We start from the raw sequence: 24,590 nt of genomic DNA on the forward strand, positions 1-24,590 counted from the left end.
ATTCCTATAATTTCCCCATCCCATGCCAAGGTAAAAAACCAACCAACCAACCAAGCCCAGGATGCAGCTGATCAAGTGAAGATAATCCGCACACCCATGGCCTTCACTACTGTGATTATAACGGGTGTCACATGAACTGCATTATGGTGTCCAATGTTATACTCCTCTTCCCTAGCTGAATTTTCCATCAGAAGCATCTAGCAGATAAGATCGTTACTTGGAGTACAATGACTCTGATTTTTCAATAAGGCACTGCCCTATGTAGATTACAATTTTCAGGTTTTAATTAGACTGAGTCACTGAAGGGAATGGATGTGTTACTCACAACACCGTAACGCCATCCTAAGAAAATGTGTATAATTTTGTGACTTCGCTGTAGCCAATTTTTCTTATATTTTTCAAACTTTTTTTCTAGGGAGGAGACATTTGTTTCTAAATCCAGATGAGAGATACTGTGCTGTGTATGCTCTCCGGTATTGTGATACCATGGTGATTTCCTTTTGAAAAAATTGTAAAGAATGAATAAGCTTCCTCTATGCAGTGGCCATTGTTTCCTCTCTTCTGCCACAATGAGTCACTACATCCCATTTGATGGGGTTTTTTTTTAGCCAAATACCATAGTTGAGTAATGTTAGATCTGATGTTGCTGAACTAAATAGAGCTGCAACCAGAACTGTAAGAATTGTGAAATAATTAAAAAAAGAAAAACCTTCTCCTGAAAAAACAAACTAACCCTTAAAGGGAAGATAGCTGGTGCTTTGAGAATCTAATGTATTATACATTTTACATTGTACTGAATAGCTAGAGTGTGTATCATTTCATAGAATCATAGAATCATAGAATATTAGAGTTGGAAGGGACCTCAGGAGGTCATCTAGTCCAACCCCCTGCTCAAAGCAGGACTAACCTCAGCTATATCATCCTAAAGGGCTTTGTCAAGCCTCAGCTTAAAAACCTGTAAGGATGGAGATTCCACCACCTCCCTAGGTAACCCATTCCAATGCTTCACCACCCTCCTAGTAAAAAACTTTTTCCTAATGTCCAACCTAGACCTCCCCCCTGCAACTTGAGACGTTGCTCCTTGTTCTGTCATCTGCCACCACCGAGAACAGCCTAGCCCCATCCTCCCTAGAACCCCCTTTCAGGTAGTTAAAAGCCGCTATCAAATCCCCCCTCACTCTTCTCTTTTGCAGACTAAACAAGCCCAGTTCCCTCAGCCTCTCCTCATAAGTCCTGTGCTCCAGCCCCCTAATCATTTTGGTTGCCCTCCGCTGCACTCTCTCCAAATTGTCCACATCTTTTTTGTAGTGGGGGGCCCAAAACTGGACACAGTATTCTAAATGCGGCCTCACCAATGCCGAATAGAGGGTAATAATCACTTTCCGTGACCTGCTGGCAATGCCCCTCCTAATGCAGCCCAATATTCCATTAGCCTTCTTGACAACCAGGGCACACTGTGACTCATATCCAGCTTTCCTTGCACTGGATAAAATTAGAACTGTTCAGTTATAGGCCCCATACTGTGAACAAATAAGGGAGATTCTCCTTCAGCTTAAGATGTAGAATCCTGAGCTTTTGGAGTTCTCTCTCCCTGTTATAACGGTTATATTCTGGATGGTCATGATGTGCAGTGTAATGATAAACTTGTGGCCACCTGTAGCTTCAGTTATCACCATGTATGTAGGGTTTCTGGTTTGCAGGACTCTTTATGGAAATTGTGCCTTACTTTTTATTTGCAGGAAGCCATTCTGATTGCCATTTATAAGAAGTTTCCCTTCTGAAATGAACCAAAATCTAATTATCTCATTAGTGGAAAAACTGTAACCATAAATTGAAAACAGTGGCAGTAAGACCTGAAACTAACAATGAAGGGTGTTGTCTTGCCTCCACCTCGTTCTGATGAAAAGCAATCATTAATGCTTTTGGCCTTTATTTACTTGTCAAGTCCAATTGAGAAAACACAATAGCGAAAACAAAACTGCAAATATTGGGAACATCTATCCCTTTATTTACATTTTATACTAAACAGTGATTCTAAACAGAATGGGGATGAGGTGAACAGCCCTCAATGCTGAAAAAACAAATTCAGGGCTATTTAGAAAGGCTGGACATGCACAAGTCCATGGGGCTGGATGCAATGCATCCGAGGGTGCAGAAGGAGTTGGCTCATGTGATTGGAGAGCCTCTGGCCATTATCTTTTAAAATTAGTGGCGATTGGGGGAGGTCCCAGATGATTGGAAAAAGGCAAATACAGTGCCCATCTTTAAAAAATGGAAGGAGGAGGATCCAGGGAACTACAGACCATTGAGCCCCACCCCAGTCCCTGGAAAAATCATGGAGCAGGTCCTCAAGGAATCCATTTTGAGGCACTTGGAAGAAATGAAAGTGGTCAGAAACAGTCAGCATGGATTCATCAAGGGCAAGTCATGCCTGACCAACCTGATTGCCTTCTATGATGAGATGACTAGCTCTGTGGATGTGGGAAAAGCGGTGGACGTGATATACCTTGACTTTATCAAAGCTTTTGATACAGTCTCTCACAGTATTCTTATCAGCAAGTTGAAGTACAGGTTGGATGAATGGACTATAAGGTGGATAGAAAGGTGGCTAAATCATGGGGTTCAACAGGTAGTGAGCAATGGCTCGATGTCTAGTTGGCAGTCAGTAACAAACGGAGTGCCCCAGGGATTGGTGCTGGGTCCAGTTTTGTTCAACATCTTCATTAATGATCTGGAGGATGGGGTGGATTGTACCCTCAGCAAGTTTGCAGATGATACTAAGCTGGGTGGAGTGGTAGATACCCTTGAGGGTAGGGATAGGATACAGAGTGATCTAGGGGTATGTCTTCACTGACGGCGGCAAATTCGCCTCCTCAAAAGGTGCAGCGTAGTGGAGACAGCGCACAGGAGAGGATTTAGGAAGTTGATGTAAGTTACGCAAGCTACTCTGCGTAGCTTTGTAGAACTCCCGTCGATTGCCGCTGAATTTCCCCATAAGTATAGACCAGGCCCGAGACAAATTAGAAGCTTGGGCCCAAAAAAAGCCAAAATAAAAACCAGACTGACGAGGCTTAACAAGGACAAGTGCAGAGTCCTATACCTAGGATGGAAGAATCCCATGCACTGCTTCAGACTGAGGACCAGCTGGCTAGGCAGCAGTTCTGCAGAAGAGGACCTGGGGGTTACAGTGGACAAGAAGCTGGATATGAGTCAACAGTGTGCCCTTATTGCCAAGAAGGCTAATGGCATATTGGGCTGCATTAGTAGGAGCATTGTCAGCAGATCAAGGGAAGTGATTATTCCCCTCTATTTGGCACTAGTGAGGCCACATTTGGAGTATTGTGTCCAGTTTTGGCACCCCCACTACAGAAAGGATGTAGACAAATTGGAGAGAGTCCAGAGGAGGGCAACAAAAATTATTAGGGGGCTGGAGCACATGACTTATGAGAAGAGGCTGAGGGAACTAGGCTTGTTTAGTCTGCAGAAGAGAAGAATGAGGGGAGATTTGATAGCAGCCTTTAACTACCTGAAAGGGGGGGTCTAGGGAGGATGAAGCTAGGCTGCTCTCGGTGGCAGTAGACAATAGAACTAGGAGCAATGGTCTCAAGTTGAAGTGGGGGAGGTCTAGGTTGGATATTAGGAAAAGGTTTTTCACTAGGAGGGTGGTGAAGCACTGGAATGGGTTACCTAGGGAGGTGGTGGAATCTCCATCCTGAGGGGTTTTTAAGGTGCAGCTTGACAAAGCCCTGACTGGGATGATTTAGTTGGGGTTGGGTCTTGCTTTGAGCAGGGGGTTGGACTAGATGACCTCCTGAGGTCCCTTCCAACCCAAATCTTCTGTGAGTCTCAGAGTTTTCCTTCCATTAGTTGCATTTTATCAGTTTAAACTGAAATCAAGAAGCTCTCTCTATAGATAAGTGTACTACAACTGAGTGTGGTAGTGGGGCGGGAACCTGCAGGAACCATGTTTCTGCACTTTAACTTCATACGCACTGTGCTGGTCACCCCGCATGGAGAACACCATTTGATACAGAAACAAACTGGGGAGGCAAGGGGTCACACCGACAGAGGCAGGGTACCTGCACTTAAAAAAAATCAGGAGTACACCCGCACAGCCTTATCAGCTACTCCCTCGTTAACCAATTTCTTTCTCTTGCAGCACTGCCCGTATCCACATTCTTTCCATTGCACCTGTGCTGGTTTGTGGTGTCAGGTAGCACTGCAGTCTGGCCTAGAAGCTCTCCCTTGGTGAGCTCAGCCCTAGCACTGTCAACTGCCTGGGGTAGCAGCACAAAGGGGCTGGAGTAGATTACTGAGATTTTTCACAGTAGGATTTAGTTCCCCTCCCGAGACTTTCACCTAACTCTGTGGTTCATCTTAAACTTTTTATTCCTGGAATCTGTTGGAAGTGCAGGTGCATAAGCTCACTGGCAGGCACCTCAGGAATGAACCAGTCACAGACATATACATCAGGAGGGATGGATGTACATTCTCTTATGTTAGTTTTATCTTAACAGAAGCCTGTTCGGAGATACTGGTATATGTGGTCCTGGATGTTTTCTCTGTACTGCACCTTTCCAAATTTCTAAGGAGTCTGCCTGTGTGCAGAGCTGTCCATCATTTTGAGATTTTACTTTTGTTCTTTCTTTTTTTGTTGTTCTCCTTTCACCTAAGATAAGTAATTCAGACTGAAAAGATATGATGATTCCATCTGTAGGGAAACCAAACAGGAGACCAAAGAAAAGAGAGACCAAGCTCTTTAGAAAGAGATATGTCTAGCTACAGATGGTCTAGCCAGAGGTGTGTTTGGACAAGGTTGGTTCAAATCATTCTGTATTTGCTCTGAAACACAAAGGAAATGTCAGTTATGACGGACTGCACAGTGTGCTCTAGGGGTGAGATCACAACATTTAGTGCTATGACTGGGTTAAGTAGTGGAGGCACGGGATGATGTGATAGGAGACAAGTGGAAAAGTAGGAGCAGAGTTGTTAAGGGCCTGGAAGGTGAGGACAAGAAGCTTGAACTAAATGCAGTGCAACAGGGAGCCAAAGGAGGGTTTCAGTTATGTGTGTGAATGATGTGACCGCTGAAAAAGACACGAAGGATGATTTTGGCAGCACGGCGCAGGTGATGCAGGGGTGAGGGTGGCCAAAGGTGATATGGTGTTACGGCAGCTGAAGAGAAGGAATTAAGCTTCTCAGGGCTGTTCTGCATTTCTACAGTGCTTAGCACAGTGGAGTCCTGGTCAATAACTGGGCCTCCTGTGCTATGGCAGTACACGTAATAAATAATACTACAGTATTCATGACTGGAGCTGCAACGCTGGATGAGAGTGTTGACTGTTTGGACAGAAAGAAAAGGTTAGAGTTCAGACATATGGAGGAAGACATGTCAAATAGGCCACAGCACCACTGAGCCCCACTCTGATTGTGTTTTAAAATCAAAATAGGTCAATGTAGAAGGTCCACTATGAGGCAGTTCCCAAGGGAATGCTAAGAAATGCTCCCATACCCAGTGAAACTACATGTAACATTACCTTCCTCACATTATTTTTTTTAAACGGAAGGACTAGTGGATTCACTCTGCACACTTGTCTTTTAATTAAGAAAAAAACAAAACACTCCACTGCACACTGCAGAGAGGACGAGAGAACAAACCACACACAGCAAATGTTAATCAATCACATCTCTTAATGCACTACTGAAAGGTGCTCAGATTCTGCAGTGATGAGCGTGGTATCGGAACCTATATAAAACAGAAGATTAACGGTGGTGTTGCATACAATAGAGAGCAAAAAACACAATCCCAATCTGAAAGAGTTTTCAGGGAAGGTCAGATAAAACCTGAGCATCAGTGATACAAGAAGACATGGCAAAAGGCAAAGTGTGGAAACCAGAGAGAGAATTAAACAGGAATTTAAGAGTCTAACATGAAACAATACAATGTGGAACTTGGACATCCCATTGAGGTGCCACCACTGAAAATCAAACAATGTCTTACCCAAAGCTCCTTGGCAGATATCTGTGCGGGTGGCACCTCCAACAATAAACTGGGGATTAGAACACAGCTCCTGGAATGAAAAACATTAAGTACTTAGTACACAGACAGACATGGGATAGGCAGTGTACCTAAAACGCTGGAGATCCCAAGTCTGATCCTTACTGACAACCTTAGTATCAGTATGTTTGGGCCAGAGTATGTTATGATTGCCCCCTCCATTGCAAAGCCTATCAAAGCCACTAAATAAACAAGATACCACAATGTCAGGAATGGATCCAACACAGCACAACAACAGGGAGGGGAAATTATCCTGGCCAAGGAAAACCAGGGCAAATATCTGCTTTTACAACAAGCACAATTTAAGGCCTATACATACAAGTTTTTAATGCCTAATCTCTGAAGAACCCTGAGTTAGTTAATTGCAGGGAACTCATATTTATCCTAGAAGGGTGAACAGCTGAGATGATGCTGGGATTTGAATGGGTATTTAGCAGTTGTGTAGTAAGCACGTGCTGCTTATGGTGCCAGGGATGATTTAGTTGGGGTTGGCCCTGCTTTGAGCAGGGGCCTGGACTAGATGACCTCCTGAGGTCCCTTCCAACCCTAATCTATGATGAAGGCTGAGTGGCATGTTGTACAGAGCACCCTCCATGTCTTGGACAACTCATCCTGGTGCTAGGAAAAGCAGCTTTCGGTGGTGACAGATTGTAATTGTACACAAAGCAAACATGTTTGTCTGCAGAGGTGGTGTAGGCTCTAAGGCAAAATATAAGCAGCAGAGAAACCTGTACCGTGATGGCCAGGCCAGAGCGTGTTCCTGGAGTGAACAGAGGCTTGGCAACCAGCCCCTTCATAAAATAGCATATTGATTGGGCTCCAGTTGTCTGGCTCTTACCCCCAAAGGGTAGTAAGATTTATGTAAGTAAGCTCCATTTGTTCTTGGAGCTGTTTCAATGATCTTTGGGGCCACTTATGAATTATATTAGGGAGGAAAATTGGATCTATTACACCAAGGATGAATGCGTCTCTTTGCAAAATGTGTAGAATTCAGAGTGAAGCTTTGACCAGCTTTATTCATCTGTACCTCTGCAAAGGATGAGCCCTAAACAAAGTGGTAAGGGATGCCAGACAGTTGGAAGGAAAATATAACCTCCTTGTATCAGTTAGGGTAGAGGAAAGGCTATCTAGAGAGGGGAAAGGGTATCTGGAGGGGGGAACTGAAGTGGAAATGACTATCATGGTGATTTGGAAAATGAAGGATGAAGCAAGTAACAACAGTAGGATGAAGAGAAGGGAAAAAAAATAGGGGACACAGTTCATTGCAACACCTCCAAAACTTGACAGGTATATTTCACAAGAGACCTATGTAGCTGTAGGGTGTGGACTCCTACCTGTTTGATATAAACAAACCATGCTGAATTAATTATGTGGACTGGGAACACAAACCAGTCAACTGACAGCTGAGAACAGCCCACTGGCACTATTACATATAAAAAAGACTGCCTTCAACTGAAAACATTGTGGGAGGGCAGTGGAATGTGAATGAGGATTCTTACGTGTCTTGCCCTTCGTGGAGATTTGCACTGAAAATAAACATCATGGCACTGGCTGGCTTCAAACAGTGTCCGTTGTCTTAAAAGTAAAAATAAAATACTGTATTGAACTCAAGATGAGCAATAAAAACTTGGGCCCTGATCTTCCTCTCGCATCAATTTCACATCAGTATAGCTCCCCTGACTCCTATGGAGTTACTCCTGCCTTACACCAGTGTAAGTAAGAGGTGACTCAGGTCCTTGAACTGGACTGAATCTCTGAAGTTCAGACAGAGTTTCACTTAACTTTCATGTCATTTTTCAAGTCCAGAAATTCCCACGGTTCCCACAAACTTTCCAGCTAGTTTGCTAGACCAATCCAAAATGGACCGCTGGAGCTTTTTAGCTTTGCCTGTTGTACATCGCTGAGCCATTAACTTCCTGCATCTGCACTCACTTATGTCTTGGCTGCATGCCAGCACCATGGAGCTCAGAGGTGCCCCTCCCTTGGTCCTTGAACAGTTTGCTCCTTCTCTGGGAGTCAGTAATGTACATTCTTCATATGGGATGGTGAAAGGTTTTCAATCAATAGACAGGCTTTCACTGCTGTGTGCGCTGAGCTAGGAAAAAGTGCATGCATCCTCCCTGGTTAAACCGCTTTCGCTATTGCTGTTTAGCCAAGGTATCTTCAATCCACATGCCCTCCCCCTCTCCCTTTAAGAATAACACTTTCTATAACCTACTCTGGTGTAATTTAATCTCTGCCTGCTAGAGATGGGCTCAAGCCAATAAACATAGATCCTGTCCCAAATCCCCAACCATTTTGGGATGGTCACATCCCAGGGGTTGGGCTCATTAGTAAAGAGCAGGACCTAATGCAAAATTCAGAGCAGATTCCCCCTCTTAACCCTAAAACTAGGGGGTTAGAGGTTAAGATCAGGGGGTTGGGCCAATCTGCTGTTCTCATTTTGTATTGATGATGCACTGAAAAGTCCAGCTCAGTTTTTTTTACAGAAAGTAGCTTCCTCCCCTCATGACTCCTCCGGGTGTGTGGGGTGCGGGGGAACAGGAGCCCACTGTTATCACTGCAGTCCCCCCCACCAGCCAGCCAAGCAAGCACAGGCCATTCCTGGCCTTTACAATCACTGACCCCCTCCTCCCTGCCCAGGGGGCCCATCAGGAAGGTCTCCTACCGTTGGTCTCTTCCACTTGATACCCTGAGTTTTGGATGAGTTTGGTCCCAGTTCATTGTAGCCCAGAGCCGAGGCAATCGCAGGGAAGGAGGGATCCTGGAAGAGTTTCCCAGCCTGAAGGCACTCGTTCCTCAGCGTCTCAAAATCCTGATTGAGGTACTTAATGGCCTTTTCATTGGAGCCTAAACCCCGGGCTGTTTCCCTCTCCTTCGCTAATTTAGCTGCAATCCCAGACATGTTTGCCTTCTCCTCCTGCTGCTGGTGTTTTGCTGCCCTCTGCTCTCCTGTGGGTAACATAAAATGCAAACCTTACAGCTGCTCAGCAGACACGTAGGAAACCTGAAACAAACAGCAGCAGCAGCAGCGGTACTAGGAGCCAGGGGAGCTGGTGAATCATCATCCAGGGGCCGGGCGGGGGAGAATTTGCTGCAAAAGATGGGTGTGGCCGTGCTTAAAGCTGCAGCCTCCTCCTAGTGTCACTCCGAGGATATTAAGATGGCACGGATGCAGGGTGCCTGCTTGCCTCTGTGTTAGCATCTGTCAGCTAGTGTTACGGATAGTTACATCTTGCCTGTTTTGGAAGGTGGAATCCTCCTCGCTGAGATGTCCCTGTCCATCCTCTATTACCTTCCTTAAGCAGACACTTCTTTTTCTTCCTTTGGCTGTTGTTTTGAACAGCTTGGTCCCTCGATCAGAAGTCTGCATCACTTTCTCAGGATGTCTGGCATGGGATGACAGCAGGAATAAAACCAAACCTTTGGGCACTAAAGCCCAGGCCTCTGCCATTTAAATTAAAGGGGATAAACGTACAGCCTGTACTGAACATAACACTTCCATTTACTGCATTTCCTCTTTAATTCCTCCACTCCATAAGTGACTGTATTTGAAAGTAATGGGTGATGGTGATGCTTATATTTTGTGATATGCTTTGGGATCCCCTGGAATGTAAGGCTCTGGAGGATTATTATCACCTTTCCCTTTGATAGACTACATTTTGAGGGATCCTTAAATCCTGAAATATTTTCTATTGATGCTGTTCAAAATACCCAGGAAAAGGAGCAAAGTGAACAATAGTTGTACAAATGGCACGCACAGTCCTTTCCCCAGTGCATTGTTCTGCTGCCTTTCCTGGAGTTCCAGGTAGCAAGAGAAATCTGCAATAAAATTACCTTTATTACAGTTAATTATGTATATTACAGTGTCACCTAGAGATACCAACAGATGCCCCATTGTGCCAGGCACTGTATAAATGCAGAGTAAGGGACCAGTGCTTGCCATAAAGAGCCCACTGGCTAAACTGACCAGACAGAGAAATAAACTATTACCCCTATTTTGTAGATGTGGGATAAAGGCACAGGGAAAGTCAGTAATTTGCCCAAGATCACACAGAAAGTCTGCGGTAGAGCCAGGAATTGAATCCAGCTTTCCTGAATCTCAGCATCTTAAACCCAGTCCATCCTGCCACACAGTTAGTCCCCTCTAGCGTGTAGTTATAAGTGAAGGGCTTCAGCTACTCTGACTCTCAAGACAGTGGCTGCTGGTACTGCCACTGACATGGGACGTTAGCTGAAAATCCACACCTCTGAGTGACGAAGTTATACCGACCTAACCCCCGGTATAGACAGCACTATGTAGAGAAGCCCTCCCGTTAACATATCTACCACCTCTCAAGAAGAAACTCTCCCCTTGGCGTCCATAGCATCTTCACTAAGTGCTACAGTGTTGTAAGCATAGACAAGCCCTGACTGAGTCAGAAGGAGGTACTGCATGCTTTATGGAACCGTGTAAAATCAGCACTGGGTGAAGTGCAGGCTGGCTATACAACCTTAACTGAACATGCTGGGTTTCTATAAAGCCAGAGAGAAGAGAAAATAAAGAGGCTGTTGCAGGGGGAAGAGAGTCTGCAGTTGCTCTCAGGGTTGAGAGAAAGGAGCAGGAAGAAGCCTAGGGACCATAAAATCAGCAGCTACGGTCCATTGCGGTCTCACCCTTGCGGCTATTTTCCCTAGGCTTCTTCCTACTCCTTTCTCTCATCTCAACCCTAAATAACTGCTAGCACTGTCCCCTGCAGCAGCCTTGTATAAAGCCTCTCTCCGGCTTTATAGGAGCCCAACCTCTTCCTGCCTAGTTTGGTCAGGTTCAGCTAAGGCTGTAGAATCAGTTTACACCTCACCTAGTGCAGCCCATCCTGTCAAATAGCCTCCTGTGAGCCATTTGAACCCTTTCAGGAGTGGTGTGGGGTGAACACCCCATTACAGCACCCCTGACCAGTTCTTTGGGACAACTTCAGAGCTGATGATATACATCCCATGCAGTTCCAGTTCCAGTGACATAAATCCACACAGAATTCAGCCCCTTGTCTCATGCTGAAGAGTGATTAGAGACAAGTGTGGTTTGGTGTCTTTTAACAGATCCACCTTATTGGGACAGCTTTGTTTACTCCTTCTGCAGCCTGAACCACAAGCATCATCCCGGTTGGGCGGAGGAGACATAAGGCTCTATTTAGATCGAGCTGCTTTGATGTGTTCAGGTTCATGGCACTAAAATAAAACCATGATTTTTTCCAATGCTATTGTTTGTCTTTCAAGAATAGGAAAAACAAAATCCTGATTGCTTCATCCGGCTTCTCCCCATTTAGAAATCTCCCAATGCCAGCTCTCTGCTATTCCCTCACTGCCTAACCTTAACCCTCATACACACCAGCATGCACGCACACAGGGACCAGTGCTACAGTCCTGGCTCTGGCCAAACTCTTGTTGCGATGAAAGGAAGTTTTGCATGAGTAAGATTACAGCATTGTCCCACACTGTCTGCAGTGGCAGTTACAATACAGACAGCCTGTAGAGGGGGAGTAAAATGCTCGAAGTTGCACAAGCCTTTTAGGACGAGTGGGATTCTTTATTTGAATGATTCAAGCTGGTTGGAGTGGCAGAGTTAATGAACTTCAATTGCTTTCACATCCCCTGTTAGTGCCTGCTCTCAAATCAGCATGAATCCACTTTGTGTCAGTCATTTCTATGCTTGCAAAGTCCATCCACTGCTTTGCAAAGGAGCTAACAATAACCAGCTTTGCAGCTGTTGAGGTGGAGCCCAAAGCATTCTGCCCATGGCTGCCAGCAATGAGAGCTGAGCTGATGTGTAGAAGGGAAGGGAGAGGTGACTGAATTCCCCAGTTATTTTCCTTACTCATGAGGTTGCATGGTTTCACTTTTTCCGTGTGATTGCTGGCTGTTAGAGCTGCCAACTTTCCCCAAACAGAGAGGGGACTTGCTGCTTGCTGAAGGAAATGAAGAGGCCAGCGGTACATGCTGTTAGTCTGTAATCGGTGCATGAGAAGCCAGTGCTACAGTGGATTTGTATTTGTAGAATGAGAGATAAAGCAACGGAGTGAGATTGCAGGGGGTCTGGACTCTCCTAGCTTCCCAAAGAAGTTGGTGCTAGACATTTTGCTGCGTAGGCACTCCCCTCTGATAGCTGTTCTAGGATGATGGTTGGCAGGAGCCAGTGACTCCTGGCTGCTATCAGTGCAGCAGGATACCTGGGACAGGCCTGCCTGGATTGGAGCTACCCCGGTACTGTTCCCTGGGGATGAGGATGGGATGCTGGGCCAGAGCAGTGCTACTAATGTTGTGCCAATTCCCAGCTGCTATTTCTGGTGTGTGGTAGGGGAGACTATGCCATTAAAGGGGCTGGCCCACTCCCCACAAAAGCTACGCTGGGAAAGGGGTAGCTGGACCAAAGCCATACCAGTGCTGCTGTTTGAGCTGCTGGTGTATGTCTATTGGGGAGGGGTAGCATTCTCTTATGTGCTAGGTCTGTACTGCAATGTATTAACTGCCTCATCTTGTCTCATTGCATCTCCTGGAGTCTAGTTCCCACCTCTGTTGCTGCTGAGTCCTCTGATAGTTCAGAGAGAGGTGCCAGCTTACAATGTCTGTTGTATAGTGATGAATCGCAAAGCCCCCACATGGGCTCAGTTAAGTAAGTTTCTCTTTCCAGAGGAACTTTGTGTAGAGTAAGTGTTTGAGAATCTCTGTCTGGAGGGGCATGGTTTCTAAGAGATAGGCCTAGGTCTCTCGCCTGTGCCCTGCAGATGTGGGGGAAGCTCCAGCTTAGAGAAGTCTTGCAGGCAGAGTTTCAAAGGGAAAGAAGTCCTTTCCCCTTAATGTATTTTAAATCTGAAGCCTACGGCTGATTTTTCAAGTGTGTTCAGCTCACAGGGACAAGTAAATTCTTACTCACCAGAAGAGAAAGTTGGCACTTCCGTTTCCCATGCAGAAGGAACCACCGCCTTTAGGCAAAAGAAGTCCCAGCTGGTAATTATCATTAAATCTAATGACAAAGGATATAAAATTAAACCAAAGGAAAAGTGCATAACTAAATAAATAAAACTACACTGGCCATGCTGGAATAGGAGATCCTGCTCAACATAATAGAGGTACATACTCATATTGTAACAAATCCTTGGGTGGACTCCCGGTTGTCACTAAACTGTACACCACAGCTGCTGGGATGTTCATCAGCAGCAGGAAGAGAACTCAGATCCGCCTGTTCCAAAGTTACAGGCTTCTACTGCTTCCTCCTGAGGAAATTTTCTTTAGCTGGTAGCATTGTAGAGCCTTTGGCCTTGTCTACACTTGCAATGGTGTGTAGAGCATGTTTAGCTACATGCCACAGTGAAAGGCTCTGGCAGAGTGGAGGCAATGAGAAAAGGCTCCAGTAGTGGGATACTACAGTGTACACAGCTAAAAATAACAGTGTAGATGGGGAGGCACTGTTTGGGCGAGTAGTGAGTAGCAAGTTGTGTAGGGTACATACACTAAGGTTCTAGAGTGTCTGCACTCTACTCACGAAAGCTGAGCCTCACCATCTACATTGCTATTTATTCCTGTGCTAGCTGCATGTGTGGTGTCTGTTCTGTATATGACACTGTAAGCATAGATGTAACTGACATACAATTGAGCAATTCTGATTCCATCCAGCAGAGAGCAGCAACACATGTACACAATAGCCAGGTCACTACACTATATAGCATCTCTTTCTGAAGGTGAAATAATAAGCAATTCAAACCTAGAATAAATACTTAGATGACTGTCCAAGTTTGAGCTCAGTAACCTTATATCCTCTGCAATTTCCTGCTGTCCCTGCTCATCTTTTTCCTCCTCTTTGACCTTTTCTAGTATGGCTAGAGCCATAAAATACTCTGATGACTAGAGTTGCTCTTGGTGGCTGAACAAGATCTGCTGCCATTGTTTGTATTACTCTATCCACTCCCCTTTGCAGTCTAAACTGCATGCTGATAATTCCCTGTCAAACATACGGTATATTTTGACTTTACCTTATACTAGAGAGACAAGGTGGGTGAGGTAATATCTTTTACTGGACCAACTTCTGTTGGTGAGAGAGAGAAGTTTTTGAGCTTACAAAGAGTTCTCTGCTCTTCTTCAGGTTTGGGAAACTTACTCAGAGTGTCACAGCTAAATACAAGATGGAACAGATTGTTTAGCATAAGTAGTTAACACATATTGAGGCCGTTTCTTCATTTGAGCTGCATGCTAACATGCCAATTGCTGCCAATGTAATATTGTTTTGTCCTATGGGGAAATTCAAACCATTTGTTACATATTTTTCTGTCTGAGTCAGAGACTACTTGAAGCCAAACTCAGTTTGCTTTCCAGTGAAGAGTATTAATATTCTGTGCACTTCATGCACTTTAACATTCTGTGTTGCATCCATTTTCTGTGTTCAGTGATCATCTGTCTTGTATTTTAAGAGATGGACCTTCTTTAGAACTTAGCATCCCAAGACATGTATCCACTACGGACCTATTCAGAACTATCTGATAAGACAAAAATATTTTCAAGCGGTAATAATGCAAAGGATCATAAAATGCCTCATTTATACTACTAATGAAATACTGCAGGGTGATTTCCTTGAAAAATATGAGAAAAAGTTTATTTTTAATATTGTTGCCCTAAGTTGTCACTTTGTGTGTCTGCTGATGCCTTTGTATCTCTAGAATTCACACGTTTCTATCTATTCTGTACTAAGAGGTATACTACGTATACATTTATAATTCACTTAAAACAATGTAAGCCACAACTACTACCAAATGGGAAAATATGGCATACATTATCCATTCATTTAACACTTTATATCCGAGGAAGCCTTCAAACCTTTGTTATAAGTCAGACATGGGGTCACATGCCACTGCAGCAGAGGCAGCTGTAGGCCTTTATGATCTATGTGACCACAGAGAGGACCTCTTCTCTCAGGATCCCTGAGCTGCATGCTTGTATCCCCTGATTTTTTTTCTGTGATTTCATCTGACTCTGGCAGGCCACTTACTGAATTTCTTAACTGTCCTTCCCCCCTTGGCTTCAAAAGATTCACCTTTCTCTCCTGGCTTCCCAGGAGGTGACTAGAAGCCCAGAGCCTCACAGTTAGGAGCATCACTGTATTTTAAACAGGATGCTCAGGTGTGGGAGAAACAAGACAGACATGAGGAGGGAACTGGTGGAGGATCTGCCAGCATCAATTTGCATACGGTCTCCCAAAACATAGGACCAGCCGTATGCTGCTGTGTTCTTAAATGACAATATTCCATTCCATGTTGACAACTGCATAAGAATGCACCAGATCCACTGACACACTACACATACATGGCTCAGTATTAGAGACAGGTTTTGGTCCATAAACCCATTTCTCTAGGCAGTACTGAACTATTTGAATAACTATCTTTAAAGACTAGGCCTATTTAAAGAACTAAACACTGGTGCAAAAAGATCATCTGAGATGACCTCCTGCTAGTCTAGAATTTAACTAAGATGGAGCCTGGCTCATCTGTAACATGGGATGTAATTGTTATAACTGCTTTTAAAAATATTTGTTTGGCTCCACTTAGTGGTAAAGCTGTGCATAGCTGCTACAAATCAGAAATACAAGATTTTCAGTTAAAAGGTAACAATGAAATAGAACTGAGTTTTGTGTAGACCTCTCTGATTCCATCCAGCAGCTGTGGTACACATACAGCCTACATACAGCCTATTCAACCATCTTCTACAGCACCCTCAAGCCCTTTACAATGAGTTAGATAGCAGATATTGGGGAACATGGCACTCAGTTTATAAACACCTCTTAATGTTAAGATCTATTTTATTGGGGGAGAAAGTGCTTTGATCACTACAAGGCAGTCAGCCCCTCTCAAACACACAAGCAAGAATTGTTTCAACAAAGATTTTTAAAATTCTATTAATCTTTTAGAATGAAATGAAAATTGTTTAATTTTCTTTTAAATTTTTGGTAGAAATGAATTGCCATTTTTCAACCAGTTCTAGATACATCCTTTACAGGAGACATTTAATTGCAGTGAAATCACTAGTGTGTAACACCGGGATGCAGGTATCAGCCAAACTTCAAGACTAGCAAAGACTTTGCAAGAGTTGGTATCACTGGTATGTCGTCTTTAAAAGTGCAGCCCTCCGCCCACCTCACTACTGCATTGTAATGCCACTGTACTGTTAATATCGAGTATGAGCCAAGATGTGGTGTGGAACTTCAGCCTGTCACATTGCAACCAGGAGACGAGTGCTACTGGTGCGAGCGAGCCATCTTCTTCCTTTTTTTTGGATTTCTGTGGAATAAAACCTCACTGGTTCAATGGCATCTTCAGGTGCACTCCATACCACAGTATGGACAATATATGGGATCATAATAGATTGCAGTGGAAAAAAACGTTCAGAGCCATACCTGTGACCATTTAGGAACTTCATGGTTCTCCCCGTGCTGCTTACTATGGGCCACTCAGAATTTTGCAGTAATAGTAAGATAGATCTCATGTTTTCCTGGCCCCTACCACTCAAAATAAAAGAGAATTTCTCTTCACTATAGGGCCAACTTCACTACTAAGCTGCTCTGATTCTGTCCGGTAGAGAGCACTGTTACACACTAGTGATTTCACTGCAATTAAATGTCCCTTGTAAAGGATGTATCTAGAACTGATTGAAAAATGGCAATTAATTTTTACCAAAAATTTAAAAGAAAATTAAACAATTTTAATTTCATTCTAAAAGATTCATAGAATTTTAAAAATCTTTGTTGAAACAATTATTTTTGTTTCATGGTATAATTTATTCTCTCCTCACCCTTTCTTCCCCTTGAAAAAAAGGGGGGGCAAAAAAGAAGAAACCCTACAAAACTGATTCCAAACAGATTTTTTTTTCACTTTGATGAGAAATTGGAAGATTTTGAATGATGCAAAATGATTAAACAAAAGTCATTTGCATTTCTTCCCAAATCTGAAAAGCCATTTTTCAGTGAAAATGTTTTGGCCAGGTTTAGATATATCCATTATTAAATTGATATTTCACTTGGTCTCAATCTATATATCACTTTTTCCTACTCTAGTGTGATGATATCTGGAGATTAGTGATTAAGCATTTTGCAAGACTAGTTTTCCCAGAAAGCTGGAGGCAGGGAGATACTTTGGAAAGCACAGAAGGTATTTAAGTGCCCAAGTCCAATTGCAAGTCAATGTGTTTTGTGCTCCTAAATGATTTTGGGGCTTCTGAAAATTTCCCACTCGAGGTCAGATGATAAGTCTTGCAATCCATCTTCAGTTTCTTTTGACTTTATGTACTCTTATCTAGTAGGTGTTTGTGCGGGAGAGTCATACATGGTGCAATGCCATTGATCTCACTGGGGTTACCCCAAGGATCTGGCCACATGTGAAAACCAGCAAAACACGTACCCCAAAGAGTAAAGAATTAGTTCACTAGCAACCACTGAATGTGCCTATGGATCCACAGGGCTGCCATGAAGTCATGAGCCCTCAGAGTCCGACAAGATTGTGAGAATGGCTCCCATGTTACCACTGCCTCCAGAGACTGCCTAGGGAGTGGAGGCCCCCTGTGGTTTCAAGGGTGCCAGGTGCCTGAGTATCTGACCAGTGCGTCTGAACATCCATCAATTTCCATTTAAATGGAGGAAACAATGGTTGAGCTGCCAGCCTCATCATCTCAAGGGTAGCGTTAGCAACCGCCACTGGAATTTGTTCCTATGACAGCTCTGTGCCTGCCCATGGCCACTGAAAACCCCCTCCCTTCTGAGATGTAACTGACTTGATTTGTTCATCACTGAATGGGAATGAAAGTAATCATCTCCTTTTAATTCTCTTTGTTGCCTCTAGGTGGTGCTTGTGTATCATTTTCCACATATTGTTACTCTGGCAATAGACACTGCTGGATTAGAAGTGCAGGATTCTGTCCAGTACAGGGCAGATCTCCCAGCACTCCTGGGCTTTAAGGGAACTGTCCCACTTTGACCCTCCAAAGCCCCTTGTCCCGGGTGATGGGCAGTTTGTCCCAGGCCAACAATTTCAGAGGGTACCAAACTGAATGGCGTTATGGCCTGGCACAGGAGGTTGCAGTGACACTCAGATTTGGCCCCTCTATTCCCCCAGATGGAGGGAGGGGACAAGCCAAACCTGAGCGGTGCCGTATCCTGCTTTAGCATTGGAAATGTTGGGAGCACAATCAAATATGCTAACCTGCAGGTTACAAACAGAAAGGAACAGATTCATGAAAGTCTTGGGAGGCAGCATCTTGTGTTTACCAGTCAAACCTAAGACAGCCACTGCGGTAATGAGTACTCCAGGATTCTGTCCCTGATCTGCCACTGGCTCACTGTGTGACCTGGGGAAAATCACTGTAAGTGCTCCGTGCCTCAGTTTGCTCATTTGTAAACTAGGGATAACAACATTTACCTATCTCACAGGGGTGTTGTGAAGTGTAATCAACCAACATTTGTACAATGCTTTGAGATCCTTGGAAGAAAGATGCTTTATACCTGCAAAATATTGTCTTATGAACAAATATCCCTGGCACTGAAGTCTCTCTTTAAATCAGATATTGGAGCTTAAAAGTAACAGCTCCTCAAATACAATTGGAGCTGACATATGTACAATGTCTGCAACTTTTTGGAGGCTAATGACTGAAGCCGGAGCTAGTCTCCACTGGGTATAACTGCACCTTACTGCCTTCTCTGGTGATGATCTGGCTTTCCCAAGAACAGTTTGCTTTGGAACCAGGGCAGGGCTGTGTAAATAAGAGCTCTGTTTACAAAAGAGACTACTACGTGTAGGCAGCAGGGTTGAAAAGGAAAATAATTTTTCTTATGGGAGGAAACCTCTTTTGAGATAAGGGAGCATGACCAAAACTAATCAGGATATTTATCTACAAATATTTGATGGGTGTAAACACAAAGGAGAGGCAGAATGATTTGGAATGGCACAACTAGGAGAAATGGGAAGAAAGTGAGAAAGGAAATCCAAGCAAATCACTTTGAAGCAGTTGGACAATAAATTGCACCGGCCCATAGTGCTGTGGTGCCTCATAGGAGTTTTAGTTTGGATTACTCTGGCCCTCATTCTGTCCTATGGGCTGGACTCTGTAGCCAGACTGCATCTCCCACGATGCACCTGCATTCATGGGATTCTCGTGATGCATCAGATCACGTGATCAGAAGAGAGCCTCCAGTGTATCATGGCGGATGTAGTTTGGTGAAGGAACCCATGCCAGAGCAGAGAATCAGGCTGTGGAGTAATGCAGTACCACAGGCAGGTGCAGCCAAATGGTCTCTAAATGAAAGTTTTGGTTCAGTTCAACAAACCAAAATGTTTCAATTTGGGTCAAACTGACCTGAAATATCACTCCAAGCAGGTTTCTCTGAATTTGAAATCCTGTAAACCCCAGCAAGACCTTGGCTCTGAGCAAACCTACACTTTGGTGGTGGTGGAAATCCAGACCTGGATTTTGTGCTTGGCCGCTATCTCTCTAGTAATGTTCCCCCAAATTGAATACCCCTGACCTTTGAGTGGGAGTGGGGTATCAAAGTCCTAACTGTGATCCTGGTCCTCTCTAACAGGCTGAACAAAACCCCTGAATCCAATCACGCATGGAGCCTCAGAACTGGTCTGAATTATGTGGCTCGGGTCTGTCTTTAGTTTTAAAACATTTTTTCCCTTATTTTCTGCCCTCTGCTAAAAATATAGAGGAGGGAACTCCCAGGCTCGTATACAAACAGAGAAAATAATTAGAGCCAGAGCCAACATTGATTCATCAGCCAAGGTCTTTGTCTCCTCCCAGCTTCTCTTTCCTCTTGTCTTGAGTACATATTTGCACTTGCATTGTGCTGCCTCCTCCCTCCAAAGGTGCTGGACTGTGTGATGTGTTCACTCACTCCACCCCATCTGGCCACTCACTTATATTCATCCCCTCTTGTTCCTGACATAGGATCTGTCCTGTCCTTACACAACACCACGCTGGTGGCAAACGGTGATGGCAGGAGTTGCAGCTAAATTGTCCAAAGAGAGAGCTGTATTAGAAGGGCTTGGCTCCCATGGGAAGGCAGTGAAATATTTAAATCAGGATTATGAGGCTCTCAGGCAGCAATGCTTGCAGTCTGGCACTCTGTTTAAGGATGAAGAATTCCCAGCCTGTCCTTCTGCCCTGGGCTACAGGGACCTGGGACCGTATTCCTCTAAAACACAGGGTATTGTCTGGAAGCGACCCACGGTAAGAGAGCTTCATCATTATATGTTTTACTAGATTCCGATCAAATCAGATTCAGCCTGAACTTTCACTTCAAAATCCGAACTGAATCTGAGCTGGAACTTTCTTGAAGTCTAGAAGAGGCATAGATTATCCTTTCCTTTCATTCTTTGCCATCTTCTCTCATCTCCCCAGTTCTAAGCACAAGTGAAAGTAATGGAGTATCATAAAAAGGTTGCTGTCCAACTTCAAGCCCCTTGGGATGTAGGAAGCCCCAGAAATGTCGAGGGAGAGCTTGTTCTCATAAGATTTCCAGCACCACTTGACAGAGTTGAGAGATTTTAATACGATTGAGAAAAGTATCTGAACTTTTGATGCTTATCCAGATGGAACCTTCATACCTCCCGGGAGTTACTGGTCACTAGTTAGAGCTTATTACTGGCATCATGTGTTTTCCTGTATTACTCCAGGAGACTTAGTTTGTCCTAAAATAAAAATTTAAAAACTCCAATCCCCAAAACACCATAATTTGAAAAGTTGGTTGAAATGTTTTAAATGAAATGTATTTTGTATTTAAAAAATGGGCTTTTTCATGAAAAAATTAGTGTTATTGATGAAAAAGAAAAATGTAGGGGGCTTGGTTTTTTTTTGTTTTTGATTTTTGTTTTTTTGATTTATTGGATTTCCTTTATTTCCTTCTTTTTCTCCCTTTTCCTTGCCTTTTTTTTATTCAGGGACAAAAAGGAAAAAGAGGTGAAAAGGAAAAAAACAGTGTGTGTGGGTGGAGGGGGGGGAAGTAGAATTGAAAAAAAACAAACACAAACCTCCTCCAAGATGAAAAATGTTAAAAGGAATTTTTCAAAACAAAAATTTTTGCAAATATTTTCAAATGAATGCAAAATTGAAACTTGATTAACTAATATATATATTCAAGTTCATCATCATTATATATATAATAATTTTATATATATAAATTCTCCACCTCACCCCCCTTGTTTTTTGACATGCTCTTAATTTGGTACTTGAAAACTTCATGGCTGGGTGCTATGTAAACACATCTTGAATATGTCCACACTGGGAGCTGGATTAGAAAACATTTTAACTCACACATTTTAATTAACACATTGTTAAACACCACTCTGCGTTTAGCATAGACAAAGAGTTGTGATTAGCAACGTGTTAGCTGGTCATGGACAACCTTAGGGTTAATAGGGAAGATTACTAGAAGGGCTAAATCCACCAGCCCTGAATGATGTAAAATCAGCATGGGCAGGGGCAGGAACTCTATCCCCTGCACATTGCAGCAAAGTGGTGGTAGTGAACCCAGGGGAGGGACAGAGTCATAGATGATTAATCTGCAACTACAAAGATCTGATGGACATAGGGCTGTGTAGAACACTACTGCAGCCCCAAGGATGCTGTAGCAACCACAAGGGCCACTTGAGCGCTCTGTGCTCTGCCCCAGGAAGGATCGTGAAGGATCCTAACTTTCTACTTATTAGCTCACCTGTGAAGGGACTAGGACCTGACTCTGACTTTTGAAAGGACAAGTAACATGCATAAAAGGCCTGTCACCTGTTCATTTCCCCCCTGATTCTTCAGTCTGCAGGGGGTTATCTTGCTGTAAACTCTGCCCTGGATTCCTGGTGAATGGAATTACCATTCACCTGATTATATCTGAAGTGGGCAGTGGTAGCTCAATTAGAGTCTGTAAATTCCTGCTGGGAAAATGGCCGATCATGAAACAAACAGTGCTATATGCACTCCTGCGCAGCACAGTGCATCTCCATTTCATGGACAGTGATGGACAGATATCCTTCCATCACAGCCTCATTACTGTTCTTTGTCACTAAGTTTGTATAACAGTGACTGTAGGAAGTAGACAGTGCCTAAGCACACATTTAAGGTCTAGGTACTTGACACTGATTCAGAAATGACAAGTGCCTAAGGGGATGTCTCCATTGCAATTAAAAATCCGCGGCGGCCTGTAGCAGTTAATTTGGGTTTGCAGGGCTCGAGCTAAAGGGTTGTTTAATTGCGGTGTAGATGTTCAGGCTTGGGCTAGAGCCTGAGTTCTGGGACCTCCTCCCCCGCAGGGTCCTAGAGCCTGTGGTCCAGCCTGAGCAATTAAACACCACCTTAGCCAAGCCCGGCAAGCCCCAGTCAGCTGGCATGGGCTGGCCAGGGGTTTTTAATTGCAGTGTAGACAGATCCTAACTGAAAATAAGTCATGCTGGGCTGTCTGCCACCAGGTGCTGCTGCAGCAGAGAACTGCAGTATGTGGGCAGTTGACAGTGGGCTGCTCAGTGCCTTGGCCCCATTCCTAGACATTCCCACTAAGAAAACAGGATCCTGTGGGGGTAATTATTAATGGGCCAAAAGCAGGCAGCAACTCAGAGATCCTTATCCTTAGACTCACAAGATGGATCATCCTTCTCTTCAGCAGCGAGACTAAAAGGAGAACCACTTATGGACTAATTCTCCTCTCAGACATTGCAGGATCCTTCCTTGCTGGAGCACCATAAATCATAAGGCCCACCATGGCTCCCCCATCATCCATGTCTTTGGATGGATTCTGAAGCAAGCTCTCTAGCAACAGTGCGACCCTGGGAAGGAATTTTGGCTTCTCTCTTAAAACGTACACCCCAAAAATACTTTTGTATGCTGCCTATCGCCTTCGTTTAGAAACTCATGCCAAGTGCTTGGAGCAAGTGAAGACATTTTTCCTTGGAGAGAGTAGGGAGACGTAAACCATGTCCTAGCTTTAAAATAATTGGAGGATTTTATTCAGACTTTCCAGACAATTGCACCTTTGAGCAAGTAGTGAGGATGGACAATTTCATCCCTAATTGTAACTCGAGGACTAATCAGCCTTGCAGTGGAGAGAAAAGACATTCTAACTTAACATCCCTGACTGGCCCAAAAATAAGATTCTGAAGAAGTGGGAGAATTACAAAAGCTAATAGAAATAGAAATGTTTGCCAAGATATTCTTTCAGTGCTATGAGAATAGGTGTGGGGAGTTCAAACACTAGCCTAAACCACAGCAGGATGCTAGTGCACAAGTATCAGGAAGTAAAACTGGTTGGGTTGGTTTCACTGACTGAGCCCAGTGAACTGCAGAGTAAATAAAAGGACCAAACCCTGAAGTCCTTTCTCAGTTTTTACTCACTCCATATTCAGGCAAAACTCTCATTGATGTCGATGGCAGAAATGACTGAGAAAGAGCATCAGGATTTGGCTCAAAGAATGTAAAATACATTAGAATTTAAAATTCAGCTGAGTTTTCATAACCTGAGCAATAACTTGGGCAAAGAACATAGGCAAAGAACATTTTTCCAGTGTGTTTTTTATCTTGATATTTTAAATATATTGGAAATGTTTATGTAACCCTTGTAAATGTAAAGTCGGCAGCAGCAAGGGCCGGGTTCTATATCTAGGGGTCCCTGTAAATGATACAACACCAAACTGGCTCGAGCCCCCACCCAGTCACCTGGGAAATTACACACTATCCCCTGGGCGCCCTCCAAAGGGCAATACTTCCCCTCTCGCAAGCACAGAGTCTGAGTGTAGAAAGAAACCTTTTAATAGCAAAACAGAGATAACACCGCACTGATTTGGGAAACAGTGCAAACAGAGTTCATGAACTCAATGAGCCCAAACCCATCCCAGAGTACAGGGTGTGTCCTTCGCCTCTCCCTTCCTTCTTGCCCCTGTACTGACCATCGTAGTTGCAATATCTACCTCTCAGGTGTGGCTCCGCCCCATATGCCGCACTGGTCTGACACAAGCTTGTCCAGGCCCCCTCTGCTGCTGTCTCCTATTGCCTGCGGGCCTCACTGAGTCCCCCACAGCTGGCAACAACCACGCCAATCTCCCACCGACTGCTGGCACCAACCACACCAGGCTCCCGCCGACCACGCTGGCACCGACTGTGCCGGCCCCTCTGCCGACCGGGGTGGCACCGACTGTGCTAGCCTCTCACCAGAGTTACCTGTTGTCCACTCAGCTCTGTTAGTGGTCAGGCAAAGTTTTCCAGATCCTCTACTGGTTAAGCTCTTAGCAATTTCAGCTCATAGGTAAACCTTTTGCTGTCATACAGGAAACGTCCCTGCCTTCAAGAAACAAAAGACTCCAAGATGAGTCATTAAGTCTACCTTTTAACAATGGGAGGCAAGAGTCACTCCCTGCCTGAGGGCAGCCCTTTCACTTGGCCCCTGCAATCCCAATAGGAGACTCCTCCACCTCCCCCCTCTTCCAGGCTGAAACATCGGCCTGCCACCCTTGGAGAGCTCTGTCTACTTTAGGGTGAAGTG

At 44.2% G+C, this 24,590-nt stretch overlaps 2 protein-coding genes across 2 annotated transcripts in view; one reads left to right on the forward strand and one right to left on the reverse strand.

Annotated features, from left to right (window-relative positions):
* CAPN2 (calpain 2) overlaps positions 1–9,119 on the reverse strand; it is a 48,075-nt gene extending 38,956 nt beyond the window's left edge. The window contains exons 1-2 of the mRNA XM_067564890.1: positions 8,727–9,119; positions 6,002–6,071 (exon numbers count right to left, since the gene is read on the reverse strand). Coding sequence (XP_067420991.1) covers positions 6,002–6,071; positions 8,727–9,023 — 367 coding nt within the window. The 5' untranslated portion in view covers positions 9,024–9,119. The remainder of the gene's footprint in view (positions 1–6,001; positions 6,072–8,726) is intronic.
* Positions 9,120–20,059: 10,940 nt separating this feature from the next.
* LOC137164215 (calpain-8-like) overlaps positions 20,060–24,590 on the forward strand; it is a 36,890-nt gene continuing 32,359 nt past the window's right edge. The window contains exon 1 of the mRNA XM_067564891.1: positions 20,060–20,299. Coding sequence (XP_067420992.1) covers positions 20,063–20,299 — 237 coding nt within the window. The 5' untranslated portion in view covers positions 20,060–20,062. The remainder of the gene's footprint in view (positions 20,300–24,590) is intronic.

Source organism: Emydura macquarii, unplaced genomic scaffold (genome assembly GCF_026122565.2).
Source record: "Emydura macquarii macquarii isolate MOO-44397 ecotype Brisbane River unplaced genomic scaffold, CSIRO-AGI_Emac_v2 contig_2676, whole genome shotgun sequence".
Lineage (NCBI taxonomy): Eukaryota > Metazoa > Chordata > Testudines > Chelidae > Emydura > Emydura macquarii.